The sequence below is a fragment of the Erpetoichthys calabaricus genome, chromosome 3, assembly GCF_900747795.2.
Source record: "Erpetoichthys calabaricus chromosome 3, fErpCal1.3, whole genome shotgun sequence".
NCBI classification, from domain to species: domain Eukaryota; kingdom Metazoa; phylum Chordata; class Cladistia; order Polypteriformes; family Polypteridae; genus Erpetoichthys; species Erpetoichthys calabaricus.
In genome coordinates this window covers 12,983,213-13,008,828 of record NC_041396.2, presented here as the reverse complement: position 1 = coordinate 13,008,828, position 25,616 = coordinate 12,983,213, and the positions used below count along the sequence as shown (strand labels likewise).

The 25,616-nt window shown below is 41.1% G+C and overlaps 1 protein-coding gene across 1 annotated transcript in view; it reads left to right on the top strand.

Moving 5' to 3' along the window:
* The window catches only part of blk (BLK proto-oncogene, Src family tyrosine kinase), a 244,730-nt gene that overhangs the window by 139,739 nt on the left and 79,375 nt on the right, over positions 1–25,616 (top strand). Inside the window, exon 5 of the mRNA XM_051924437.1 lies at positions 2,127–2,220. Coding sequence (XP_051780397.1) covers positions 2,127–2,220 — 94 coding nt within the window. The remainder of the gene's footprint in view (positions 1–2,126; positions 2,221–25,616) is intronic.

Sequence of the window (25,616 nt, the reverse complement as noted above, 5' to 3'; positions counted from 1 at the left end):
CCATTGTCCTCAGAAACCCGCGAAGCAGCGAAAAATCCGCGATATATAATTAAATATGCTTACATATAAAATCCGCGATGGAGTGAAGCCGCGAAGGGCGAAGCGCGATATAGCGAGGGATTACTGAATATGATAGATAGATAGATATGAAAGGCACTATATAATAGATAGATAGATATGAAAGGCACTATATGATAGATAGATAGATAGATAGATAGATAGATAGATAGATAGATAGATAGATAGATAGATAGATAGATAGGAAAGGCACTATATAATAGATAGATATGAAAGGCACTATATGATAGATAGATATATATGAAAGGCACTATATGATAGATAGATAGATAGATAGATAGATAGATAGATAGATAGATAGATAGATAGATAGATAGATAGATAGATAGATAGATAGATATGAAAGGCACTATATGATAGATAGATAGATAGATAGATAGATAGATAGATAGATAGATAGATAGATATGAAAGGCACTATATGATAGATAGATAGATAGATAGATAGATAGATAGATAGATAGATAGATAGATAGATAGATAGATATGAAAGGCACTATATAATAGATAGATAGATATGAAAGGCACTATACACACACACACACACACATAGGATTTACATAAGTATGTCTTGTGTTATGACATAACGTTTGCCTTCAGACCTGAGCTACTGTACATCTGTGCCAGTCACCATAATGGGTGCCCGCTGCTATTTTTCTCAGCTGCTGACCCCTGTGACAATATGGCAGTCACCCAGACCAGGTGCCTTAACGCTGTACTTTGAGTATGTCACCCTAGAGGTTTCTCTCTCCGAGATTTTGGTTCACTTATGCCAGTGTCCTGTGCTGTAGCTCTGCTCTCACTAATAATGTTATATTTGTAGGAGTGTTGGCTACAGCTACTGTATATGTAGTCCGAGCCTGAGGTCCAGTGGGCTCTGCAGCAGGTTTTCTTTAAGGACAACTCTGTGCTTTGCTCTGTTCAGCTTTCCCTCAATCCTGACAAGTCCCCAGTCGTACCCCATAATGCTGCCCACCTCCATGCTTCGCTGTTCAGTGGTATCACACAGGTGATGAGCAGAGCCTGATTTCCTCCAGATGCATATCTTGGTTTCATCAGAGTAGACAAATCTTCCTTCTCACAGTCTGAAACTTCTTTTTGTGCCTTTTTGTAAACTCTAAATGGATTTTCTTGACACTTTTCCTGAGGTGAAGTTTCGTCTGTTCACACTGTCATAACGTCCAAGTTGGAGGAGTTTTGTTGCAGTGTCACTTGTCCTTCTGTAAGTTTCTCTGGAGCTTAACCAGAATGATCAATGGGTTCCTGGTCACCTCTCTTACTAAGGCCCCTTTCTCTCAGGATTGCTCAGTCTAGCTGGGTGGCCAGTTCTAGGAAGAGTCACTATTGTTTCTTCCATTTCCTCCAAATTTCTCCCATTTAAGAGTTATGAAGGCCTCTATGCTGTTGGGAACTTTTGTTGCTGCAGAGATTTTCTTGTAGCCTTCCCCAGATCTGCACCTTGGCACAGTCCTGTCTCTAAGCTCCGCAGTCAGTCTTAACGCATGGGTACGCTGGGCACTTGCTGGGGGCCCCACAAGCATAGGAACCCCATACTAACCTATGTATGTTGTGACTTGCTGAGTGGTTGTGTAAGTTAGGGGGTCCCAGTGCGCTGCTTTGCCCGAGGGGCCTGTATTGCAAGTTTCCTTTGACCTCATGGCTTTGTTTTTGCTCAGCTGTGGGGCCGTCTATGTATGGCCTGGTGGGTTCCTTTCCTAATCAATCAATTGGACCACAGCTGGACTCCCAAGAAGGTGTAGAAACATCTCAGTGATCATCAATAGAATGGGATGCCCCTGAGGCAAAGCAAGGGGTCTGAATACTTACGTCAATGTGAGATGGCAGTTTTTGATTTTTATCTTATTACCACAAATTTTCTCAAGTCCCGATTTTACTGTGTCACTTTGAGATATTGAGTGATGCTTGATGAGGGAAAAATTAATTGAGCTGATTTTAGCAGAAGGCTGCAAGAGAATAGAATATGCAAAAAACGATATAGCGTCTTTTAGTTTGTGCGTGTTTCTCATTTTATTTTTCCTCCTTTTGCAGAGAAGAATGTGGTCATTGCGCTTCACGACTACGACCCTGTCAACGAACACGACTTGGCCTTCAGCAAAGGAGATAATCTGAAAGTTCTAGAAGAGTGAGTACACTGCCTTCCATTTTTGGCAACTTTGTTCATGTCCTAAACATTTTTATTATGTCTTTATTTAAAAAAGTATACTCACAAAAAAATCAAGCATCAAGTCAATGACACTCGTGGGCTATTGATCTGCTCAGATAAGTAGCAGAAGGGCTTGTTCATCAATTTAATGAAATGAACAACAGGGACAGTAGAGGGGCAACAATGAGACGACCCCCAAAACAGGAATGAATGGTTTTACAGGTGGAGGGAGGCCACTGACATTTTTCCCTCCTCATCTGTTTTGTCACTTGTTTTGAATTTGGCTACGGTCAGTGTCACTACTGGTAGCATGAGGCCATACCTGGACCCTACAGAGGTGGTACAGGTAGTCCAACTTCTCCAGGATGGCGCATTAATACGTGCCTGTCATTGCCAGAAGGTTTGCTTGTGTCTCCCAGTACAGTCTCAAGGGCATGGAGGAGATTCCAGGAGACAGACAGGCAGTTATTCTAGGAGAGCTGGACCGGGCCCCTTGTAGAAGGTCCTTAACCCATCAGCAGGACCCACCGGTATCTGCTCCTTTGGGGAAGGAGGAACAGGATGAACACCACCAGAGCCTACAAAATGACCTCCAGCAGGCAGGCAGGCCACTGGTGTGAATGTCTCTGACCAAACAATCAGAAACAGACTTCTTGAGGGTGGCCTGAGGGCCCGACGTCCTCTAGTGGGCACCATGGAGCTCGACTGGCATTTGCCATAGAATACCAGATTTGGCAGGTCCACCACTGGTGCCCTGTGCTTTTCACAGATGAGAGCAGGTTCACCCTGAGCACATGTGACAGACGTGAAAGGGTCTGGAGAATCCGAGGATAACGTTATGCTGCCTGTAACATCATTCAGCATGACCGGTATGGTGGTGGGTCAGTGGTGGTCAGTCTGGGGAGGCATATCCATGGAGGGACTCACAGACCCCTACAGGCTACACAACGGCACCTTGTCTGCTATTAGGTATCGGGATGAACACCTTGGACCCATTGTCAGACCCTATGCTGGTGCAGTGGCTCCTGGGTTCCTTCTGGTGCACGACAATGCCCGGCTTCATGTAGCGAGAGGATGAAGGAACTGATACCATTGACTGCCCCCCTCCACGCTCGCTCACCTGACCTCAAACAAATAGAACACCTCTGGGTGGGACATTTTGTTTCGGTCCATCTGACGCCTCAGCCTGTCCAGGATCTCAGTGATGCTCTGGTCCAGATCTGGGAGGAGATCCCCCTGGACTCCATATGTCGTCTCATTAGGACATTGGCAGGTGTGGGGTGGGGGGGGGGTGGGACCATACAAACTTGTGAGTACAATTTGGAGTTGCTGACATTAAATTTCGGCCAAATGGACTCGCCTGCCTGCCTGCCTGCCACATCATTTTGTTCCCTTTGATTTTCGGGGTGTCTTTGAATTCAGCCCTCTCTCTCTCTATGTTGATCCTTTTCATTTCCATCCTTTCATTCCTCACACATCACCATATCAGTCCATTTCAGTAGAGATAGCCAGCTGGATTTTTTTTCCCATTGAGATCTGATGTGCTTTCAAAGTGTACCGTTTATTTTTTTGTGCAGTTTAGATCAATTTTTTTAAATTATATTTTATTCATTTTATTGCAATCGTTCCATACAAATAGATCAATTTTACAAAAATAGGATTCAAAACAAATCAACCCCCACCCCTGAGAAAGAGAGCATGGGCAGCAGAATAAAATTTAAAGCTAGTAAAAATAAGTAAATAGAATAATTAATAAGTGAATAAAGATAAATGGAGAACAAAAAGAAATGGGGAGAGAATCTCTTTCCTCGGTGCTTTAAGAGCTTATTCTAAAATATTATCGATCAGATCCTGCCAAGTTTTGAAAAATTTCTGCACAGATCCTCTAAGTGAGAATTAGATTTTTTCCAATTTCAAATAATATAAAACATCAGTTACCCACTGACTTAAAATAGGAGAGTTAGGATTCTTCCAGCTGAGCAAGATAAGTCTGTGTGCTAATAGTGAAGTGAAGGCCGTTACAGTTTATTAGTCCTTCTCCACTTTAAGCCCCTCTGTGAGCCCCCCAAACACAGCTGTTAGTGGATTAGGAGGGTTTGGGATCGCAAGGCTGTCTGATAGGAATTTAAAGATTTTCAACCAGAATGTTGCTAATTTGGTGCAGGCCCAAAACATGTGACCCAGTGAGGCTGGAGCCTGATTGCAACGTTCACAGCTCGGCTCTTGCCCTGGAAACATTTCAAATGAGAGAGATGTGCTCGATATATAATTTTAACTTAAATAATTGTATGCTTTGTGCATATGGGGCTCAAGTGAATTCTCTGCATTGCTGCCTTCCACTCCTTTTCTGATAATGTTGAGTGAGAGATCCTTCTCCCATTGTACTCTGGGATCTTTGAAAGGCAGGGACTGTAAAATGGTTTTCTATATTACAGAAATGCTGTCTGAGTCCTTGAAACTGAGCAATATTTTTTCTAGCACAGATTGAGGTGGGAGGTGAGGAAAATAGATAGATAGATAGATAGATAGATAGATAGATAGATAGATAGATAGATAGATAGATAGATAGATAGATAGATAGATAGATAGATAGATAGATAGATAGATAGATATGAAAGGCACTATAAAATAGATAGATAGATAGATAGATAGATAGATAGATAGATAGATAGATAGATAGATAGATAGATAGATAGATAGATAGATAGATAGATAGATAGATAGATATGAAAGGCACTATATAATAGATAGATAGATAGATAGATAGATAGATAGATAGATAGATAGATAGATAGATAGATAGATAGATAGATAGATAGATAGATAGATATGAAAGGCACTATATAATAGATAGATAGATAGATAGATAGATAGATAGATAGATAGATAGATAGATAGATAGATAGATAGATAGATAGATAGATAGATATGAAAGGCACTATAAAATAGATAGATAGATAGATAGATAGATAGATAGATAGATAGATAGATAGATAGATAGATAGATAGATAGATAGATAGATAGATAGATAGATAGATATGAAAGGCACTATATAATAGATAGATAGATAGATAGATAGATAGATAGATATGAAAGGCACTATAAAATAGATAGATAGATAGATAGATAGATAGATAGATAGATAGATAGATAGATAGATAGATATGAAAGGCACTATATAATAGATAGATAGATAGATAGATAGATAGATAGATAGATAGATAGATAGATAGATAGATAGATAGATAGATAGATAGATAGATAGATATGAAAGGCACTATAAAATAGATAGATAGATAGATAGATAGATAGATAGATAGATAGATAGATAGATAGATAGATAGATATGAAAGGCACTATATAATAGATAGATAGATAGATAGATAGATAGATAGATAGATAGATAGATAGATAGATAGATAGATAGATAGATAGATAGATATGAAAGGCACTATAAAATAGATAGATAGATAGATAGATAGATAGATAGATAGATAGATAGATAGATAGATAGATAGATATGAAAGGCACTATATAATAGATAGATAGATAGATAGATAGATAGATAGATAGATAGATAGATAGATAGATAGATAGATAGATAGATAGATAATGAAAGGCACTATATAATAGATAGATAGATAGATAGATAGATAGATAGATAGATAGATAGATAGATAGATAGATAGATAGATATGAAAGGCACTATATAATAGATAGATAGATAGATAGATAGATAGATAGATAGATAGATAGATAGATAGATAGATAGATAGATAGATAGATAGATATGAAAGGCACTATAAAATAGATAGATAGATAGATAGATAGATAGATAGATAGATAGATAGATAGATAGATAGATAGATAGATATGAAAGGCACTATATAATAGATAGATAGATAGATAGATAGATAGATAGATAGATAGATAGATAGATAGATAGATAGATAGATAGATAGATAGATATGAAAGGCACTATAAAATAGATAGATAGATAGATAGATAGATAGATAGATAGATAGATAGATAGATAGATAGATAGATAGATAGATATGAAAGGCACTATATAATAGATAGATAGATAGATAGATAGATATGAAAGGCACTATATAATAGATAGATAGATAGATAATGAAAGGCACTATATAATAGATAGATAGATAGATAGATAGATAGATAGATAGATAGATAGATAGATAGATAGATAGATAGATAGATAGATATGAAAGGCACTATATAATAGATAGATAGATAGATAGATAGATAGATAGATAGATAGATAGATAGATAGATAGATAGATAGATAGATAGATAGATAGATAGATAGATATGAAAGGCACTATATAATAGATAGATAGATAGATAGATAATGAAATACACTATAGATAGATAGATAGATAGATAGATAGATAGATAGATAGATAGATAGATAGATAGATAGATAGATAGATAGATAGATTATTGAAAGGCACTATATAATAGATAGATAGATAGATAGATAGATAGATAGATAGATAGATAGATAGATAGATAGATAGATAGATTATTGAAAGGCACTATATAATAGATAGATAGATAGATAGATAGATAGATAGATAGATAGATAGATAGATAGATAGATAGATAGATAGATAGATAGATAGATAGATAGATAGATAGATAGATAGATAGATATGAAAGGCACTATATAATAGATAGATAGATAGATAGATAGATAGATAGATAGATAGATAGATAGATAGATAGATAGATAGATAGATAGATATGAAAGGCACTATATAATAGATAGATAGATAGATAGATAGATAGATAGATAGATAGATAGATAGATAGATAGATAGATAGATAGATATGAAAGGCACTATATAATAGATAGATAGATAGATAGATAGATAGATAGATAGATAGATAGATAGATAGATAGATATGAAAGGCACTATATAATAGATAGATAGATAGATAGATTATTGAAAAGCACTATATAACAGATAGATAGATAGATAGATAGATAGATAGATAGATAGATAGATAGATAGATAGATAGATAGATAGATAGATAGATATGAAAGGCACTATATAATAGATAGATAGATAGATAGATTATTGAAAAGCACTATATAACAGATAGATAGATAGATAGATAGATAGATAGATAGATAGATAGATAGATAGATAGATAGATAGATAGATAGATAGATAGATAGATAGATAGATATGAAAGGCACTATATAATAGATAGATAGATAGATAGATAGATAGATAGATAGATAGATAGATAGATAGATAGATAGATAGATAATGAAATGCACTATAGATAGATAGATAGATAGATAGATAGATAGATAGATAGATAGATAGATAGATATGAAAGGCACTATATAATAGATAGATAGATAGATAGATAGATAGATAGATAGATAGATAGATAGATAGATAGATAGATAGATAGATAGATAGATAGATAGATAGATAGATAGATTATTGAAAGGCACTATATAATAGATAGATAGATAGATAGATAGATAGATAGATAGATAGATAGATAGATAGATAGATAGATAGATAGATAGATAGATAGATAGATAGATAGATAGATACTTTATTAAATTCACATTGATACACATCACATTCACATTCAAATTGGGCAGATTCTGTTTAACAAAGTTTCTAATTTGAAGGCAGTGAAAGAAATGTGTTGCTGGAAAGTTAAATTTGGTGTGTAATTGTTCATAGGATGCTCTTTATGTACAGATCTCTAAGTGATTTAAACCCAAATGTTTTCCAGACATTAAAAACTGTTTATGTTTTAGAGGGTGGAAAAAGGTGGTTATCTTGTAGATGTGCCACAGATAAAAGCTTCTCTATCTTAAAATCCTTCCTACATTGGTTCCATATTCTGAGTGAGTGAAGCACAATTGGGTTGTCAGTATATTGTATGATGACTTGTATTTATTGGGGCACAACGCAAGGAATATAAAGAAGTGCTGCAGGATTTTATTTCTAATGAAGACCAAGCCTGTGTCTGTTCATCTATTTGTGTCCATGTCCAGGTTCTTATGGTTTGTATGTTTGCTGCCCAGTAATAAAACTGAAACTTAGGTAGAGCCATGCCAGTTTATATCTATTCCTACTCGCTCGTGTTTCTTCATCAGATGTCAGATGTGAGGTACCGCCGTGTGTAACAAAACAGTTTCCTGTTTAGAACTTTTAGATACCTGCTGTGGGAAATGTTGAAAAGAGTATTTCATGCATGACGCCGCTTTGACATTTCTAGACAAGGCAACCACTTTGAAATCTTCATAGTTGGGGGTGGAAGCATTTGAGGTATTAAAAAATCTGATGCAATCCTTAATACACGTTATGTTTAAACCCACCACCCTGGCAGTATTCAGCTCAGGCAAAAAGGGGTGCCCACGAATCAGCCCCTTCCATTAAGTTCTTGATTATTTTAGCTTCCAGTATGACAGACGGATGTCAAGATCATTTTGTGTTACCCTTTTAGTCAGCCAGGCATTTTATTACCCCTAAACCAAGTCATGGGGCGGTGCTGGAGCCTATCCTGCTAGATGTATTGTTATTTTTATATTGTACAAGTTCTTTTAATGGGTCATATTGAAGCTATTTAAGCACACTTGTCACAATCGTCTATCTATTAGACATCCCCAGGTTCAGAAATTCCTATCATGTACCCTCTAAGGGGCATATGGACCAAAATCAGACCCTTCTGACTGTGAATCCTTTGGGTGCCAACATACTGGTTCCTTTATTTTACCCCATTGACATGATGTGCTGCTTCTCCTCTCACATATGAAGGCTGCGGACTGTAGTGTTTCAAATGGTTTAGTATTAAGCATAAAGGGCACTTTTTAAAATTAATGACATGTTCTTTATGTATTTTAGAATAACAAATTCTTTAACTTTTATTATAGTCAGTTTGTATATTTTAACAACTATGCAGTCTACATGTTTAACCAGATGATTAAAGCATAAATTACATTTAAAGAGATCATTCCTGTAGCACAAGTTTTTGTACTGCCCAGGGCAGGGGTCTCCAACACGTCGCTCGCGAGCTACCCCAAAGGGTTAATTAGAACATTAGAACACTCTAGATGAGTTCAGGCCATTCAGCCCAACAAAGCTCGCCAGTCCTGTTCACTTATTTCTTCCAAAAAAACATCAAGTCGAGTTTTGAAAGTCCCTAAAGTCTTACTGTCCACCACACTACTTGGTCGCTTATTCCAAGTGTCTATCATTCTTTATGTCAAGAAAAACTTCATAATGTTTGTATGAAATTTCTCCTTAACAAGTTTCCAACTCTGTCCCCGTGTTCTTGATGAACTCATTTTAAAGTCACCGTCTCAATCCACTGGACTAATTCCCTTCATCATTTTAAACACTTCAGTCAGGTCTTAATCTCTTAAAAAGGCTCAGCTCTTTTAATCTTTCCTCATAACTCATCCCCTGTAGCCCTCTAATCAGCCTCGTCGCTCTTCTCTGGACCATTTCTAGTGCTGTTATGTCCTTTTTGTAGCCTGGAGACGAAAACTGCACCCAGTACTCCAGATGAGGCCTCACCAGTGTGTTATAAAGTTTGAGCAGAACCTCCTGTGACTTGTGCTGCACACGTCAAGGCGCTATATAACCTGACATTCTGCTAGCCTTCTTAATGGCTTCTGAACACTGTCTGGAAGTCGATAGCTTAGAGTCCATTACGACTCCTAAATCCTTCTCATAAGGTGTGCTTTCAGGTTTCAGACCTCCCATCGTGTATTCAAATCTAACATTCTTACTTCCTACATTTACTTTACATTTACTGACATTAAATTTCATCTGCCAGCCTAGTCGCTCTTCTCTGGACCTTCTCTAGTGCTGGTTATGTCCTTTTTGTTGCTTGGAGACCAAAACTGCACCCAGTACTCCAGATGAGGTCTCACCAGTGTGTTATAAAGACTGAGCAGAACCTCCTGTGACTTGTACTGTGCACATCAAGGCGCTATATAACCTGACATTCTGTTAGCCTTCTTAATGGCTTCTGAACACTGCCTGGAAGTCAATAGCTTAGAGTCCATTACGACTCCTAAATCCATTTTGATGAACTCATTTTAATGTCACCGTCTCAATCCACTGGACTAATTCACATCATCATTTTAAACACTTCACTCAGGTCTCCTCTTAATCTTCTTTTTCTTAAACTATAAAGGCTCAGCTCTTTTAACCCTTTAACCGCCAACTCCCTAAATATTCCCCACGCCAGGCGAAATCTGAACAATTTTCGTTTTTTTACTTTTTTACATTTTTTTTACATTTTTTACATTTATTCAAGCAGTATTGACCACTAAATGTTGTGCAAGTTCTAGAAATGGGCAAACACATAATAAAACACAAAATGTACCTTTTCTCAGGCTTCCACAACAATAAACTTTCATCAACTGTAACTGACGGTCCTGGCATGTAGGGCAACTGAAATGTTTCAAATAAATGGTCAATCAAAGGACGTAGTTTGAACAAGCGGTCGCGGTTTGGATCTTTCTTATCTGGCTCGTTTCTGTTGTCATTCAAATGAAAGAATTTCAGCAGCAAAGAGAATCGGTTACGTGTCATGATACCTGCAAAAATAGGTGTTGCATACATAGGATCTGTAGACCAGTACATCTCAATATCTGGTTTTCTGATTATTCCCATCAACATCAAAATCCCAATGAATTTTTTCATTTCGTTTTCATCAGTGTCTACCCAAGCACGAACACGGGAATGTGGAGGTAAATTGGGATTTTTCTCAATAAACTGTGCTGCATACAGATTTGTCTGATGAGCAAAATGTCTGATCAAATCAGGTGACACAAACAGCTCATAAAACTGCTCAGCAGTGTAATTGTTTACATCAACAGTAAATCCACACGTTGCCTCAAACGGATGCAGAAAAGGTAGTTCACCTCGGGCAGCAGTCCAGTTGAGATGCTGGGGATACACCCACTCATCGCCATCATCCGATGCGTCGTCATTTACAGTATCATGCAGCGCACGTTGCTGCTCGTCATTGGCGCTAAAATCTTCTTCAGAACTGCTACAATCATGATCAGAATTATTGTCCAAAATCGCCTGCAAAACCTCACTTGAAGTCAGTTTACGTTTCACCATATTCACAGCTTTCACTTTCGAATCACATCACGTGATCGGCCAATACAAGCGCAGAGTTGTCGAAATACAACGTAGTAATAATACCCACGCCAAACTGTCAGTTATACTACGCGCCAGGCATTCACATAACCACAGGCAAATGTGCCGGATAATTCCGGCAGTAAGGCGTCAGCAATAAAGCTACGATGTCGGATATATCCGTCAGAGAGCGGTTAAGGGGTTAATCTTTCCTCATAACTCATCCCCTGTAGCCCTCTAATCAGCCCAGTCGCTCTTCAGACCTTCTCTAGTGCTGTTATGCCCTTTTTGTAGCCTGGAGACCAAAACTGCACACAGGACTCCAGATGAGGTCTCGTCAGTGTGTTATAAAGTTTGAGGAGAACCTCCTATGACTTGTATTGCACACATCAAGGCGCTATATAACCTGACATTCTGTTAGCCTTCTTCATGGCTTCTGAACACTGAATCCTACATAAATATGAAAATTCAATTAGTCAAATTAGGGGAGGGTGATCTTTCCAAAAAATCATATCACGATCCCTTTAACACAAAATCACGATCCACAATCTGAATTGCAATCTATCTTTTCAATGTGGCATACACTTAGGAGAATATCCACAAAATAAAGTAACACTTTATTTTAAATATCAAACAAAGTTGAATTCAATTGTTCTCTCGTTCACTAGCTAAGCGGAGTTAAGGACCACGCCCCAAAGCTGGCAAATGAGTGAGTGAGGGTCCCGCCCCCCTCGGCCTGCTGCGTGTTTCTAGGATTCACGCTAATAAATCGGTACCGCAAGTGATCTATGAGACATAACGAAATGAGAGAACTTGCAAAATCAACTGGAATGTTCAAGCAAATTATAGAAAAAAACCCGATCTAAATCCGTGAAGTATTCCTCTCGTGAAAAGTAGACAGACATACAGACAGACGTTGGATTTCATATATTATCTATTAGTAAACCTTCAAAATAATGTGCAGTTAAAGTCTCAGCAGCATTCTCAGCATTTTTGGAGCCAGATAACTATAAGAATCTTCACCGAGCAGCTCTGAAAATCTCTGCTTTGTTTGGGTCTCCATACCTCTGTGAGTCTGACGTGAATGTCATGAAATCAAAGTTCAGAACAAGACTGACAGACGAACATTTAAATGACTCCAGGAGAGTGAACCTCAGTAGCTCCACTCCACCAGACACTGCCTCTCTTGTTGAGTAATCTGACTGACTAAAATCACATCACACATGTGACTGGACCTGTGAATAAAGTGACACAGTGACATGTGACAAAATGACAAATGAAGAAATCAGATCTGTGGATTTGGAATTGCGTTGTTTTGAATTGACGGCATTCGTGTTTTAATTCAATAGCAGTAGAGTGTTGTACCGTGTTAGCCATAGACTGATACAGGAGACAGTAGGGTGACATGACACCTTTTATTGGCTAACTAAATAGATTACAAATGCAAGTTTTCAAGGCAGCTAAGGCCCCTTCATGTAACTTTTCATGTAAACATCAGTGGGGTCCTCCTGTAGTTTGCAGTAATAAGTGGTATTAGAAAGCTGCCTCTGTGCCTCTTTTCTATAATCAGATGTGTTTGTGATTACTAAGGCACCCCCTTTATCAGCTGCTTTGACGATGATCTCTGTGTTTTCCCTTAGTGAATGTATGGCTTGCTTTTCTTGTAAACTGATATTGTATACCTGGTTCTGCTCTCGGTCCAGGATCCCAGTTTTGACCCGCCGTCGGAAGCTGTCTATGTATCTGTCCAGCGTGGGGTTTCTTCCGGGTTTTGGTGTCCATGTGGGATTTTTGGTGGAATTATTGTATCGGCTCATGCTTGCTTCCTGTGTATTATTGTCCTCCTTATTATGGAAGAATTCTTTAAGTCTGAGCTTTCTGAAAAATTATTCCATATCACTGCAGAGTCTGATTTGAGTACTGACATCTCATTTTTGTGTTGGAAGAAAGATTAACAATACAGATCTTGTGCTCCATGTTTATTGATGATGTGGGTAAGCGTCCTGATGAAGGGGCCTTAGCTGCCTCGAAAGCTTGCATTTGTAATCTATTTAATTAGCCCAGTGTTTCTCAACCTTTAAGTATTTGCGACCTGAGTGTGGGTCGGTGGGGGGGAGTATTTCGAAGACCTCCTCAATCCCACTAACATGCCTTGTAATGAGGAAGCAGAGCCTGGGGACTCAGAGGTGGGCTCCCCCATCTCTGGGACTGAGGTCACCGAGGTGGTCAAAAAACTCCTTGGTGGCAGGGCCCCGGGGGTGGATGAGATACGCCCGGAGTTCATCAAGGCTCTGGATGTTGTAGGACTGTCTTCGTTGACACGCCTCTGCAACATCGCATGGACATCGGTGCCTCTGGATTGGCAGACCAGGGTGGTGGTCCCCCTCTTTAAGAAAGGGGACCGGAGGGTGTGTTCCAACTACAGAGGGATCACACTCCTCAGCCTCCCTGGAAAAGTCTATTCGGGGGTCCTGGAGAGGAGGATCCGTTGGATAGTCGAGCCCCGGATTCAGGAGGAACAGTGTGGTTTTCGTCCTGGTCGCGGAACAGTGGACCAGCTCTACACCCTTAGCAGAGTCCTGGAGGGTGCATGGGAGTTTGCCCAACCAGTCTACATGTGTTTTGTGGACTTGGAAAAGGCATTCGACCGTGTCCCTCGGGGAATCCTGTGGGGGGTACTCCGAGAGTATGGGGTACCGGCCCCCCTGATAAGGGCTGTTCGGTCCCTGTACGATCGTTGCCAGAGCTTGGTCCGCATTGCCGGCAGTAAGTCGAACCCGTTTCCAGTGAGAGTTGGACTCCGCCAGGGCTGCCCTTTGTCACCGATTCTGTTCATAACTTTTATGGACAGAATTTCTAGGCACAGCCAGGGCGTTGAGGGGGTCTGGTTTGGTGGACTCAGGATTTTTGCAGATGATGTTGTCCTGTTTGCTTCATCAGGCCATGATCTTCAGCTCTCTCTGGATCGGTTCGCAGCCGAGTGTGAAGCGGCTGGGATGAGAATCAGCACCTCCAAATCCGAGACCATGGTCCTCAGCCGGAAAAGGGTGGAGTGCCCTCTCAGGGTTGGTAGCGAGATCCTGCCCCAAGTGGAGGAGTTCAAGTATCTCGGGATCTTGTTCACGAGTGAGGGAAGAATGGAACGTGAGAACGACAGGCGGATCAGTGCGGCGTCCGCAGTGATGCGGGCTCTGCATCGGTCTGTCGTGGTGAAAAAGGAGCTGAGCAGCAAGACGAAGCTCTCAATTTACCAGTCGATCTATGTTCCTACCCTCACCTAAGGTCAGCTATGGGTAATGACCGAAAGAACGAGATCGCGAATACAAGCGGCTGAAATGAGTTTCCTCCGCAGGGTGTCTGGGCTCTCCCTTAAAGATAGGGTGAGAAGCTCAGTCATCCAGGAGGGGCTCAGAGTAGAGCCGCTGCTCCTCTGCATCGAGAGGAGTCAGATGAGGTGGCTCGGCATCTGATCAGGATGCCTCCTGGACGCCTCCCTGGTGAGGTGTTCTGGGCACATCCAACCAGGAGGAGGCCTCAGGGAAGACCCAGGACACGCTGGAGGGACTATGTCTCTCGACTGGCCTGGGAATGCATTGGGATTCTCCCGGAAGAGCTAGAAGAAGTGGCCGGGGAGAGGGAAGTCTGGGCATCTCTGCTCAAGCTGCTGCACCCGTGACCCGACCTCGGATAAGTGGAAGAGGATGGATGGATGGACCTGAGTTTTCATAACAGTTTAAATCAGGCCCCCCCTAACTAATACCAATTTGTTCTTTTTTAATTAATGATATATCATAGATGCATATTTTATTATACCTACTTAACTTTTATCGACATTTATCTAACTGTATATTTATTTTTCTAGTATCCGAATGTAGTTTAAGTTAATTTGTTTTGGTTTCAATACATGTATTTTTCATATTTTTGATTCTTGTTTGCTTTTTTTCACATCTTCGCGCCCCCTTTTTTGTTACTTCCCCTAGGGGGGGGGCAAGCCCCAGATTTTGAGAACCGCTGAGTTAGCCAATAAAAGGTGTCATTTCACCCTACTTTCTCCTGTATTACTTCAATAGTGTGAGATACAGTAGAAAATGAATACAGACATATAAAATGCACTTGCAGGTGAACTCAATATTTTTTGTGATGTTTTAATGCAAAATGTGAGTTGTGGACACCAACATTTTGTAAATGTTCAGGCAAAACTAAGCGTATTCAGTTTGTTTGGGTTGAAATAAGCTATGAGAATAAACGTTAGATCTGGGTTTGCTTCCCGGGTCCTCACTGTGTTGAGTATGCATGTTCTCCCCGTGTCTTCGTGGGTTTCCTCCCACAGTCCAAAGACACGCAGGTTAGGTGCATTGGTGATCTGAAATTGTCCCTAATGTGTGCTTGGTGTGTGTGCCCTGCAGTGGGCTGGCGCCCTGCCCAGGGTTTGTTTCCTGCCTTGTGCCCTGTGCTGGCTGGGATTGGCTGCAACAGACCCCCGTGACCCTGAAGTTACGATGTAGCGGGCTGGATAATGGATGGATGGAAGAATAAATCAATCTTGGCCATTTTCATTTCGTAAAATTAGCTCTTGGGGGGAAAAATGGTTGGAGACCCCTGGCCTAGGGATATAATAGAATGAGTCATGTATATTTCAGTTGGACACAAAATAATACTAGGAACATTGACTTCTACAATAAATAGGAAAAAATATTTTTTTAAAAATTCTCTCGGTGTTACATCCTGTGATGGATGGCACATGTGGGTAAATAACCCAGCCGGGAGTGGGCAACAGGGCCGTCTTAACAGCATTATAGGCCCCCTTCAGGCAAAGCAGTGCACTGGCACCCCTACCTACACAACCACTCACAAGAATAAAAATGGAAATGGTCAATAAGATTAAATGTATATTCATTGTATTGGTACTTCCAACAAAATCGGTGTTTAAAGTTTAAAGAACATGTTGCACAGCAAAGATTAATCAACACAAACGTTTGAACGACAGAACATAAGCCTTGAAAAACACCAAAATTTCAACTTATAAATAATATCCATCCATCCATTTTCCAACCCGCTGAATCTGAACACAGGGTCACGGGGGTCTGCTGGAGCCAATCCCAGACAACACTGGGCACAAGGCAGGAACCAGTCCCGGGCAGGGTGCCAACCCACCGCAGGACACACACAAACACACCCACACACCAAGCACACACTAGGGCCAATTTAGAATCGCCAATCCACCTAACCAGCATGTCTTTGGACTGTGGGAGAAAACCGGAGCGCCGGGAGGAAACCCACACAGACATGGGGAGAACATGCAAACTCCACACAGGGAGGACCCGGGAAGCAAACCCAGGTCCCCAACTGCGAGGCAGCAGCGCTACCCACTGCGCCACCGTGCCGCCCATCTATAAATGATATTCAATTGGTAAACCATACAGCTGGAGATGGCACAGTATGAAATTACAATGAATTATTGATTATTAACCCAGTGTTCAATGCAAACATTTGCGAAATTTCTTTGCAGAGAATTGAGTTGAAATGACGTTAACATATAGGCTTTTACGTGATGTAGTGCGTGAGATCTGTACACATAACTGCACATGAGGTTGCAGAGGGGACCGTGATACTAAACCAATGTCCACTTGTAACACAATAACAAATATTTATAATTTAGTATAGTGTAGTATTTATTTATTGACAGCAAATCACAACATACATAGAATAGCATGGAGCCTGTATGCTCGTTATGCCCCTGGGCAACTGGCCAGCGTGCCCATGCATTGGCCCTGGTGGGCAATGAAGAATACCTGGCTGGGAGGCATGTATGATGCAAGAACAGGGTGAGAAAACCTATCAGGAATACATCATAATAATAATAATAAATAATAATAATACATTTTATTTATATAGCACCTTTTTCATGCTCAAGGCATTTTGCCCCGCTGATACACTAGGTGGCAGCATCCCTGGGTGACACTACCTGTACAGACACCCACAGAGCATGAGAAACTGAGAACTGGAGTCCCATAGGGCAGTCTTGTCAGGTTCCGCGGGGGCCACTAGGGGATGCAGTGGAATACTTTATTGCACTTCCATTGCAATGGGGGAGTTTAACACCCTGGCACCAGAAGCACTCCCGGGTCCAAGATCAAAAAAGTCGCTCGACCTCAACCTATTACTGCCATGAAAATGCCCCGGTCCTTCCATTACAGGGGTGTCCCAGCCGGGTAAGGACCCCAGCCGTCCTCCACATTGCATAACTGCCACCAGAGCTGTGCTCTGCTTTGTGACAAGAACAACACTTAGACATCATAAAGGTTTGGGGCAGCCACCCGTATAATATGCCTTGGCTGCAAAAAGGTTGTGAGTTGTTCACTCGACTGAGTCCAAAACAGAACTGCAATATTGATTCAAGTTGGCGGCTTTAAAGGGGTGGGGTTTGATTTGTCTTCAATTTTTTTTTTTTGTTATAAATTGATCTATTTGTATGGAATGATTACAATAAAATTAATAAATAAAATAAAAAAAAAAAAAAAAAGATGGCGGCTTTAAAGGCCAGTGTAGGAAGTGATGCTTTTGGAGCCGAAAGTGGAAGTGACATCATCAACGGCGCCGGGAAAGCGGAAGTGATGTCATCGAAGGTGGCAGAACCCTATGGGATTTCCTGAGAATGGTCTGCAAGGGATCGAGAAAGACAGTTAGTGCACCCCGCCGCCTCCCTGGTTGGACATGGAATTTCAATTATTCAGGCCCTTTAGTTGACTCCTATTCGCATGTGTGTGACAGCTTTTAGTTATGACACCTGACCTACGGGCATGAGTTCAAACATAATACGCTTTTGTATTGCATTTTAAACTGACATGAAAACTATGCGACGCAGTGAGCAAATGATCAAATCAATCATTTGATTAATGTTTTTAATTCTTCTTCTTTCGTCTGCTCCTGTGAGGGGATGGCACAGCGGATCATCTTCTTCCATATCTTTCTGTCCTCATCAGCTTGTTCTATTATACCCATCACCTGCATGTACTCAATCACCACATCCATAAACCTTCTCTTAGGCCTTCCTCTATTCCTCTTGGCTGGCTGCTCTATCCTTAGTACCCTTCTCTCAGTATACCCAGCATCTCTCCTCTACACATGTCCAAACCAGCGCAATCTCGCCTCTGTGACATTGTCTCCCAACTGTCCAACCTGATCTGACCCTCTAATGTCCTGATTTCTAATCCTGTCCATCCTCGTCACACCCAATGCAAATCGTTGCATCTTTGATTAATTTTTTTAATTATGACACTATAAAACCGTGTTCATATGCATTACACTGTGGTGTTTTGCAACACGCCAGATTGCATTGGATTTCGACACAAATAGTCTTCTGTATGGCACAAGAGTGTGTGTCAATGGACAAATGCCCCATCTGGAGTTGGGTCCTGCCTTGCACCAGAAGCTGCTGAGATAGGCTCCACTCTCTCAACACCCTACATTGAATAAAGTAAGTCTGATAATGTATGGGTTATATACAGAGGTGGGTAGTAACGAGTTACATTTACTCCGTTACATTTACTTGAGTAACTTTTTAAAAAAATTGTACTTCTAAGAGTAGTTTTACTGCACCATACTTTTTACTTTTACTTGAGTACATTTGTGAAGAAGAAATGCTACTCTTACCCCGCTACATTGGGCAACACTCGAATCGTTACTTTTTTTCCATTATATACACTGTATTCCAAGCATGCACAGCGAAGGCGGCCACCGCATATCATTTAGCTAAAACTCTATAAACTGTTTCCCATTCATTCTCTATGGTAGTACCGGTAAAACCACTACCGATGCAATCTATTTTCTACCACTTCCGTTTCGGGGGGCGCTGTTCTGCACTTTTCGCCACTCTGCCTACCTGCAGCATCTGCCTTCATAGACGTGCTGGGGCGTTTTTCTTTTTTTTCTTAAGTAAATCGTTAAGTTTGAAATGTCGGTCAGAGTTATTTCTGTTGATTAATTAATGCTTTCATTGATTATAGCTAATATTGTTAACAAGTGGTCACTATTTTTGCCTGTTGTATACAATCTATCTAGCGTCTTTCACATCTATCTCCACTCTCACTGCTCGCTTGCCTGCGTGCAGCATGTGTCGATTGAAATAAGATTTAATGTATTTCTTTTTGACATAATTCTCCAAGTTGTAACATACATATACATTATATATAAAATTAAACTACTATATAGCTAATACTGTTATGTACAGTGCATCCGGAAAGTATTCCCAGCGCATCACTTTTTCCACATTTTGTTATGTTACAGTCTTATTCGAAAATGGATTAAATTCATTTTTTTCCTCAGAATTCTACACACAACACCCCATAATGACAACGTGAAAAAAGTTTACTTGAGATTTTTGCAAATTTATTAAAAATAAAAACATTGAGAAAGCACATGTACATAAGTATTCACAGCCTTTGCCATGAAGCTCGAAATTGAGCTCAGGTGCATCCTGTTTCCCCTGATCATCCTTGAGATGTTCTGCGGCTTCATTGGAGTCCACCTGTGGTAAATTCAGTTGACTGGACATGATTTGGAAAGGCACACACCTGTCTATAGAAGGTTCCACAGTTGACAGTTCATGTCAGAGCACAAACCAAACATGAAATCAAAGGAATTGTCTGTAGACCTCCGAGACAGGATTGTCTCGAGGCACAAATCTGGGGAAGGTTACAGAAAAAATTCTGCTGCTTTGAAGGTCCCAATGAGCACAGTGGCCTCCATCATCTGTAAGTGGAAGAAGTTCAAAACCACCAGGACTCTTCCTAGAGCTGGCCGGCCATCTAAACTGAGCGATCGGGGGAGAAGGGCCTTAGTGAGGGAGGTGACCAAGAACCTGATGGTCACTCTGTCAGAGCTCCAGAGGTCCTCTGTGGAGAGAGGAGAACCTTTCAGAAGGACAACCATCTCTACAGCAATCCACCAATCAGGCCTGTATGGTAGAGTGGCCAGACGGAAGCCACTCCTTAGTAAAAGGCACATGGCAGCCCGCCTGGAGTTTGCCAAAAGGCACCTGAAGGACTCTCAGACCATGAGAAAGAAAATTCTCTGGTCTGATGAGACAAAGATTGAACTCTTTGGTGTGAATGCCAGGCGTCACGTTTGGAGGAAACCAGGCACCACTCATCACCAGGCCAATACCATCCCTACAGTGAAGCATGGTGGTGGCAGCATCATGCTGTGGGGACTGGGAGACTAGTCAGGATAAAGGGAAAGATGACTGCAGCAATGTACAGAGACATCCTGGATGAAAACCTGCTCCAGAGCGCTCTTGACCTCAGACTGGGGCGACGGTTCATCTTTCAGCAGGACAACGACCCTAAGCACACAGCCAAGATATCAAAGGAGTGGCTTCAGGACAACTTTGTGAATGTCCTTGAGTGGCCCAGCCAAAGCCCAGACTTGAATCCGATTGAACATCTCTGGAGAGATCTTAAAATGGCTGTGCACCGACGCTTCCCATCCAACCTGATGGAGCTTGAGAGGTGCTGCAAAGAGGAATGGGCGAAACTGGCCAAGGATAGGTGTGCCAAGCTTGTGGCATCATATTCAAAAAGACTTGAGGCTGGAATTGCTGCCAAAGGTACATCGACAAAGTATTGAGCAAAGGCTGTGAATACTTATGGACATGGGATTTCTCAGTTTTTTTGATTTTTAATAAATTTGCAAAAATCTCAAGTAAACCTTTTTCACGTTGTCATTATGGGGTGTTGTGTGTAGAATCCTGAGGAAAAAAATGAATTTAATCCATTTTGGAATAAGGCTGTAACATAACAAAATGTGGAAAAAGTGATGAGCTGGGAATACTTTCCGGATGTACTGTATATGTCTAGTGCCTTCTCTGTCTGCCTATTATATACAGTAAGTGCCTTCCCTATCTATCCCTATCCCTTCTGCAGCACCTATCATATAGTGCCTTTCACATCTATCTATCTATCTATCTATCTATCTATCTATCTATCTATCTATCTATCTATCTATCTATCTATCTATCTATCTATCTATCTATCTATCTATCTATCTATCTATCTATCTATCTATCTATCTATTGTTTTTTTCTCCTGACAGTTTTATATTTTCTATTATACAGTGCCTTCCCAGTTTATCTATCTAGTAACTTCTCCGCCTGTGCATTATTCAGTGATCTGTCTGACAGTGTATGTCTTACAGAACTTAAAAATAATAAGAGATATAAGGACACTTGTTCATGTTAATTGCAGTCTCAATTAAAATTTTTTTTAAAAAGAGCATCCAACATCTATTATACAGTGACTGTGTCAACTGTGTCAACTATCCGCGACTGGCCAGTCAAGGTAAAGCGAGACGTCTTGTACGTTGTGATAGTTACCCGGACACCACTAGTCGGAGACCACATCTTTATAAAATACACACGTTTATTTTCGATTAATAAACACAGTGTCACACAGCACACAATGCACAAAGCAATAAGCACCACTGATTCTCTCTTTCTCAGTCCTTGGCCGCCTCTACTCTCCTCCTCGGAGCTTCATCCTACTCCCACTCCTGACTCTGGCTCCCCAGTTGTAAGAAGGTGGCCCCTTTTATTCCTGCCCAGATGTGCTCCAGGTGATTGATGACGTCCATCCTGGTGTAACGGAAGTGCTGCCCTTTGCCCCGGAAGCACTCCGGGCGTCCCTGGCAGGTTCCTCCGCCATCTTGCTGAGTGTGGCGGAAGTAACACTATCCAGGTCCCATGAGGTTTAACGCGCCCTCTGGCAGTGGCCACGGGTCCCAATGAGTGAGTTTGAATCTTTGCTCTCTTTTCCCGTGGTCCTTTCCTGCTCCATGACGGTTGTGTCCTCGTGGCCCGGAAGCTATTCCCACCACCTTCCGGTCCTTTTAGGCGTAATAACCCTGGTCATCTGCGACAACGTGCAGAAGCTGCCTTGTTCTAATGTTATTTTCTATCAGCTGTGCTATTTGGAGGTATTATACTGTCAGTGTACAGTCAGTAGATGTCGTCACTGTAAGTAGTCTGCACTCTTCAAATATACATGTTACCTACTGTAGGTATTGGCTTGAAACGCTTTGTTGTGAAAAACTGAGATTTGGAACTTTGTGTTATTTGTGCATCTTTATTTTATAAAGATGTTATTTATTTTTACTCATTTTTTTATTTTATTATTTGGAAATAGCAGAATTTGCACATTATTTTATATTTTTGTCTGTCTTATTACAACATTACTAAAAAATACATTATTTATTATGATCAAACAGTTACTCAGTGCTCGAGTAGTCTTTTCACCAAGTACTTTTTTACTCTTACTTGAGTCATTTTTTGGATGACTACTTTTTATTTCTACTTGAGTAATATTATTTTGAAGTAACGCTACTCTTACTTGAGTACAGTTTTTGGCTACTCTACCCACCTCTGGTTATGTATGGATGTATGTCGTTTGTATATCTTGGGTTCTGAGAAACCGGAAGATGAGCTAAAGAAAAGCGCGACAGTAAGCAAGATTAATGAGGAGGAGAAGCTGACTCAGCTGGCAGTAAAACCTGACGGCAGATAAGAGATAAGTGTTATCAGCCGCTTTGTGGAACTTTCTTGACATTTGCTGATGCTACGGAATGGATTGCTTCAACTATTTCTTACATGTGTGATATCCAAGGGCTCGTTAAGCTGCCCTAACCCCAACACAGACAGGGCAAAGCACAACTTAGTCCCTTTGCTGCCAGTCCTTCCACCTCATGAGAGAGTTTCAGGGTTACCAGACTTTCAAATTTGATTCAATTTCAACAAACAAATCCTGAGCTCGGCACTGCCCCTGAAAATCCCGACTGAACAAAAATTGTATGTAGAAAATAAAATCTATCTACGTCAAAGAGGCTCACTAAATTTTTGTAGACTGCCTGACGCACAACTTTTTAGGAATAACATTTGTAACCGTCAGCTGAATCCAAGTGTTCGCGTATGTTGTGTGCGCAAGTCGTTTGCACGTTTCTCGTGCTCATCATGGCTGATGAAGACTTTTCGACTAAAGGTGTAAGTTGTATGTGCATATCTGCATTCTCTTTACATATATTGTGTTGTATTAAATGAAACATGAAACTTGTTACAAGTTATATCAAGCATGCCCGGACCTAAATTTTGAAGGAAAAAGAAATGGTAAGTGAGGTTACATACAAAATGGAGTGAAATGTTTACCATATATTTGTGTTTATGTTAGTTTAGTATGCATTGGAATATTACATCACTACTCTGTGACAATGCGAGTTCAGTTTCATGCTCCCATCTCGCTTTTGGGAGCTGTGGATCCTGACACCATATGTAATGTAACCAGATGAGCTGGACAATGAGGACACCAATGTAGCAAGGAGAAAGGTGCAAAGTGCAGAAGTGCTTTTATCCAATTAAACAAATCCAAGCAAAACAGAGTCCAGCTAAAGTGCAGTGCTTCTAAAAGTCAAGAAATAAATAATTCATTAATAAATGTGAAAATGTGGAGGTTAAAATCCAATAAATAAATCCATTTAAACGAGGTTAAAACAACAGCTAAAAGCAATCTTTTTAAAACAAGACCTGGTGCCTTCTTCTGCTGGCGGCTCCCCTGCTTCTCTCATCCAGCCTATGCACCAGGGGAGTCGCCCTACTTACAGGTGAACTTCTCTTACTTCTTCTGGTCTGGTAGCTTCCCGATCCCTGGCTTCATCTGGCTGATCCACACCTTGACTTGGGTTCCCCAGTGACCAGGGTGCTCATGTTGGGGCTCCGAGCCTCCGACTCCCTCTGCTTTCCTTCCTCAGCCTTACACGGCGAGCCAACCACCTTACGATCACTCCTGCTCTTCCTAAGTGCTCAGCAGGAGCAACCACTACTTCCTGCTCCCGAGTGCCGGCCAAACACTCCACTAAGGGGCTCTTCTCCCAGCTGCCTGTCGATAATACTGCGAGCCTACTCTCGCTTGCTCCCACACCGGCTCTCAGCTTCCAGCTTTCTTCTTTCCCTAACCTCCATTCTCTTTCTCGTTTTTTTATCTCCCCCCTCTGCACTTACGCTCCTACTATATATATAATGGGGATGTGGCACAGGTATGGTGATTAGCAGCTCCTGGCATCAATTACGGTTGCGGACGATTCCTTACCTGTGCACATAAGTGAGGAAACGCCCGCAGCACGTCGCGTCCAAAAACCGCTCCTGCCACACTACCACGCCTCCTCTATACAATACAATACATTTTTGTATAGCACAAAATCACACAAGAAGTGCTTCAATGGGCTTTAACAGACCCTGCCTCTTGACAGCCCCCCAGCCTTGACTCTCTAAGAAGACAAGAAAAAACTCACAAAAAACCCTTGTATGGAAAAAAATGGAAGAAACCTCAAGAAAGGCAGTTCAGAGAGAGACCCCTTTCCAGGTAGGTTGGGCGTGCAGTGGGTGTCAAAAAGAGAGGGGGTCAATACAATACAATACACAGAACGGAACAAATCCTCAATACAGTATAAAAATAAAAATATTACAAGTACGGAGCAGAATTTAACAGTAGATGATATCCCATAATATGATTTGGATTTGTTCAGAGCCCTGGAGACCTCAGCCATCAAGCTGCCTCCCCCATTTGGCCATTCAACAGCTGAGACAGCGCTGGGCCAGCCAATCCGATGAAAGGACCCCTCTACCTGATGATTCCTGCGATCGTCCATCAGGGATGGTTTTACCTTAGGCAGGCAAAGCAACTTGGCAGGTGGGCCGTGGCACCAAGTGCCACATTTGAGTACCGAGAAGAGAAACAGAGTAGGTGAGGGTTAGTATCCAATTATAACAATCATGTTACTTATGTTTTAGTGCTAATGCCTGACAACAGAGATGCAGTCTGTACACTTAATCAGCAGCTCTAGTCAGGGTGTGCTAAACTGAAGTAGTGAGTCGTCAGCTGGGATTTAAAAGCTGAGACCGAAGGGGCATCTCTTATAGTAGCAGGCAGACCACTCCACAGTGTAGGGGGTCCTGTAACTAAAAGCTCAACCTCCCGCTGTTATTTTATTAATTCTTAGAATCATAAGCAGAGTGGCATCTTGAGATCTTAATGTGCACTCAGGTTTGTAAGTCATGATAAGTTCAGACAAGTAAGCCGGACCTCAGACATTTAAGGCCTTATATGTTAACAGGAGGATTTTGAAATCTGCCCTAAACTTAACCGGGGGCCAGTGTAACGACTCTAGAACTGGA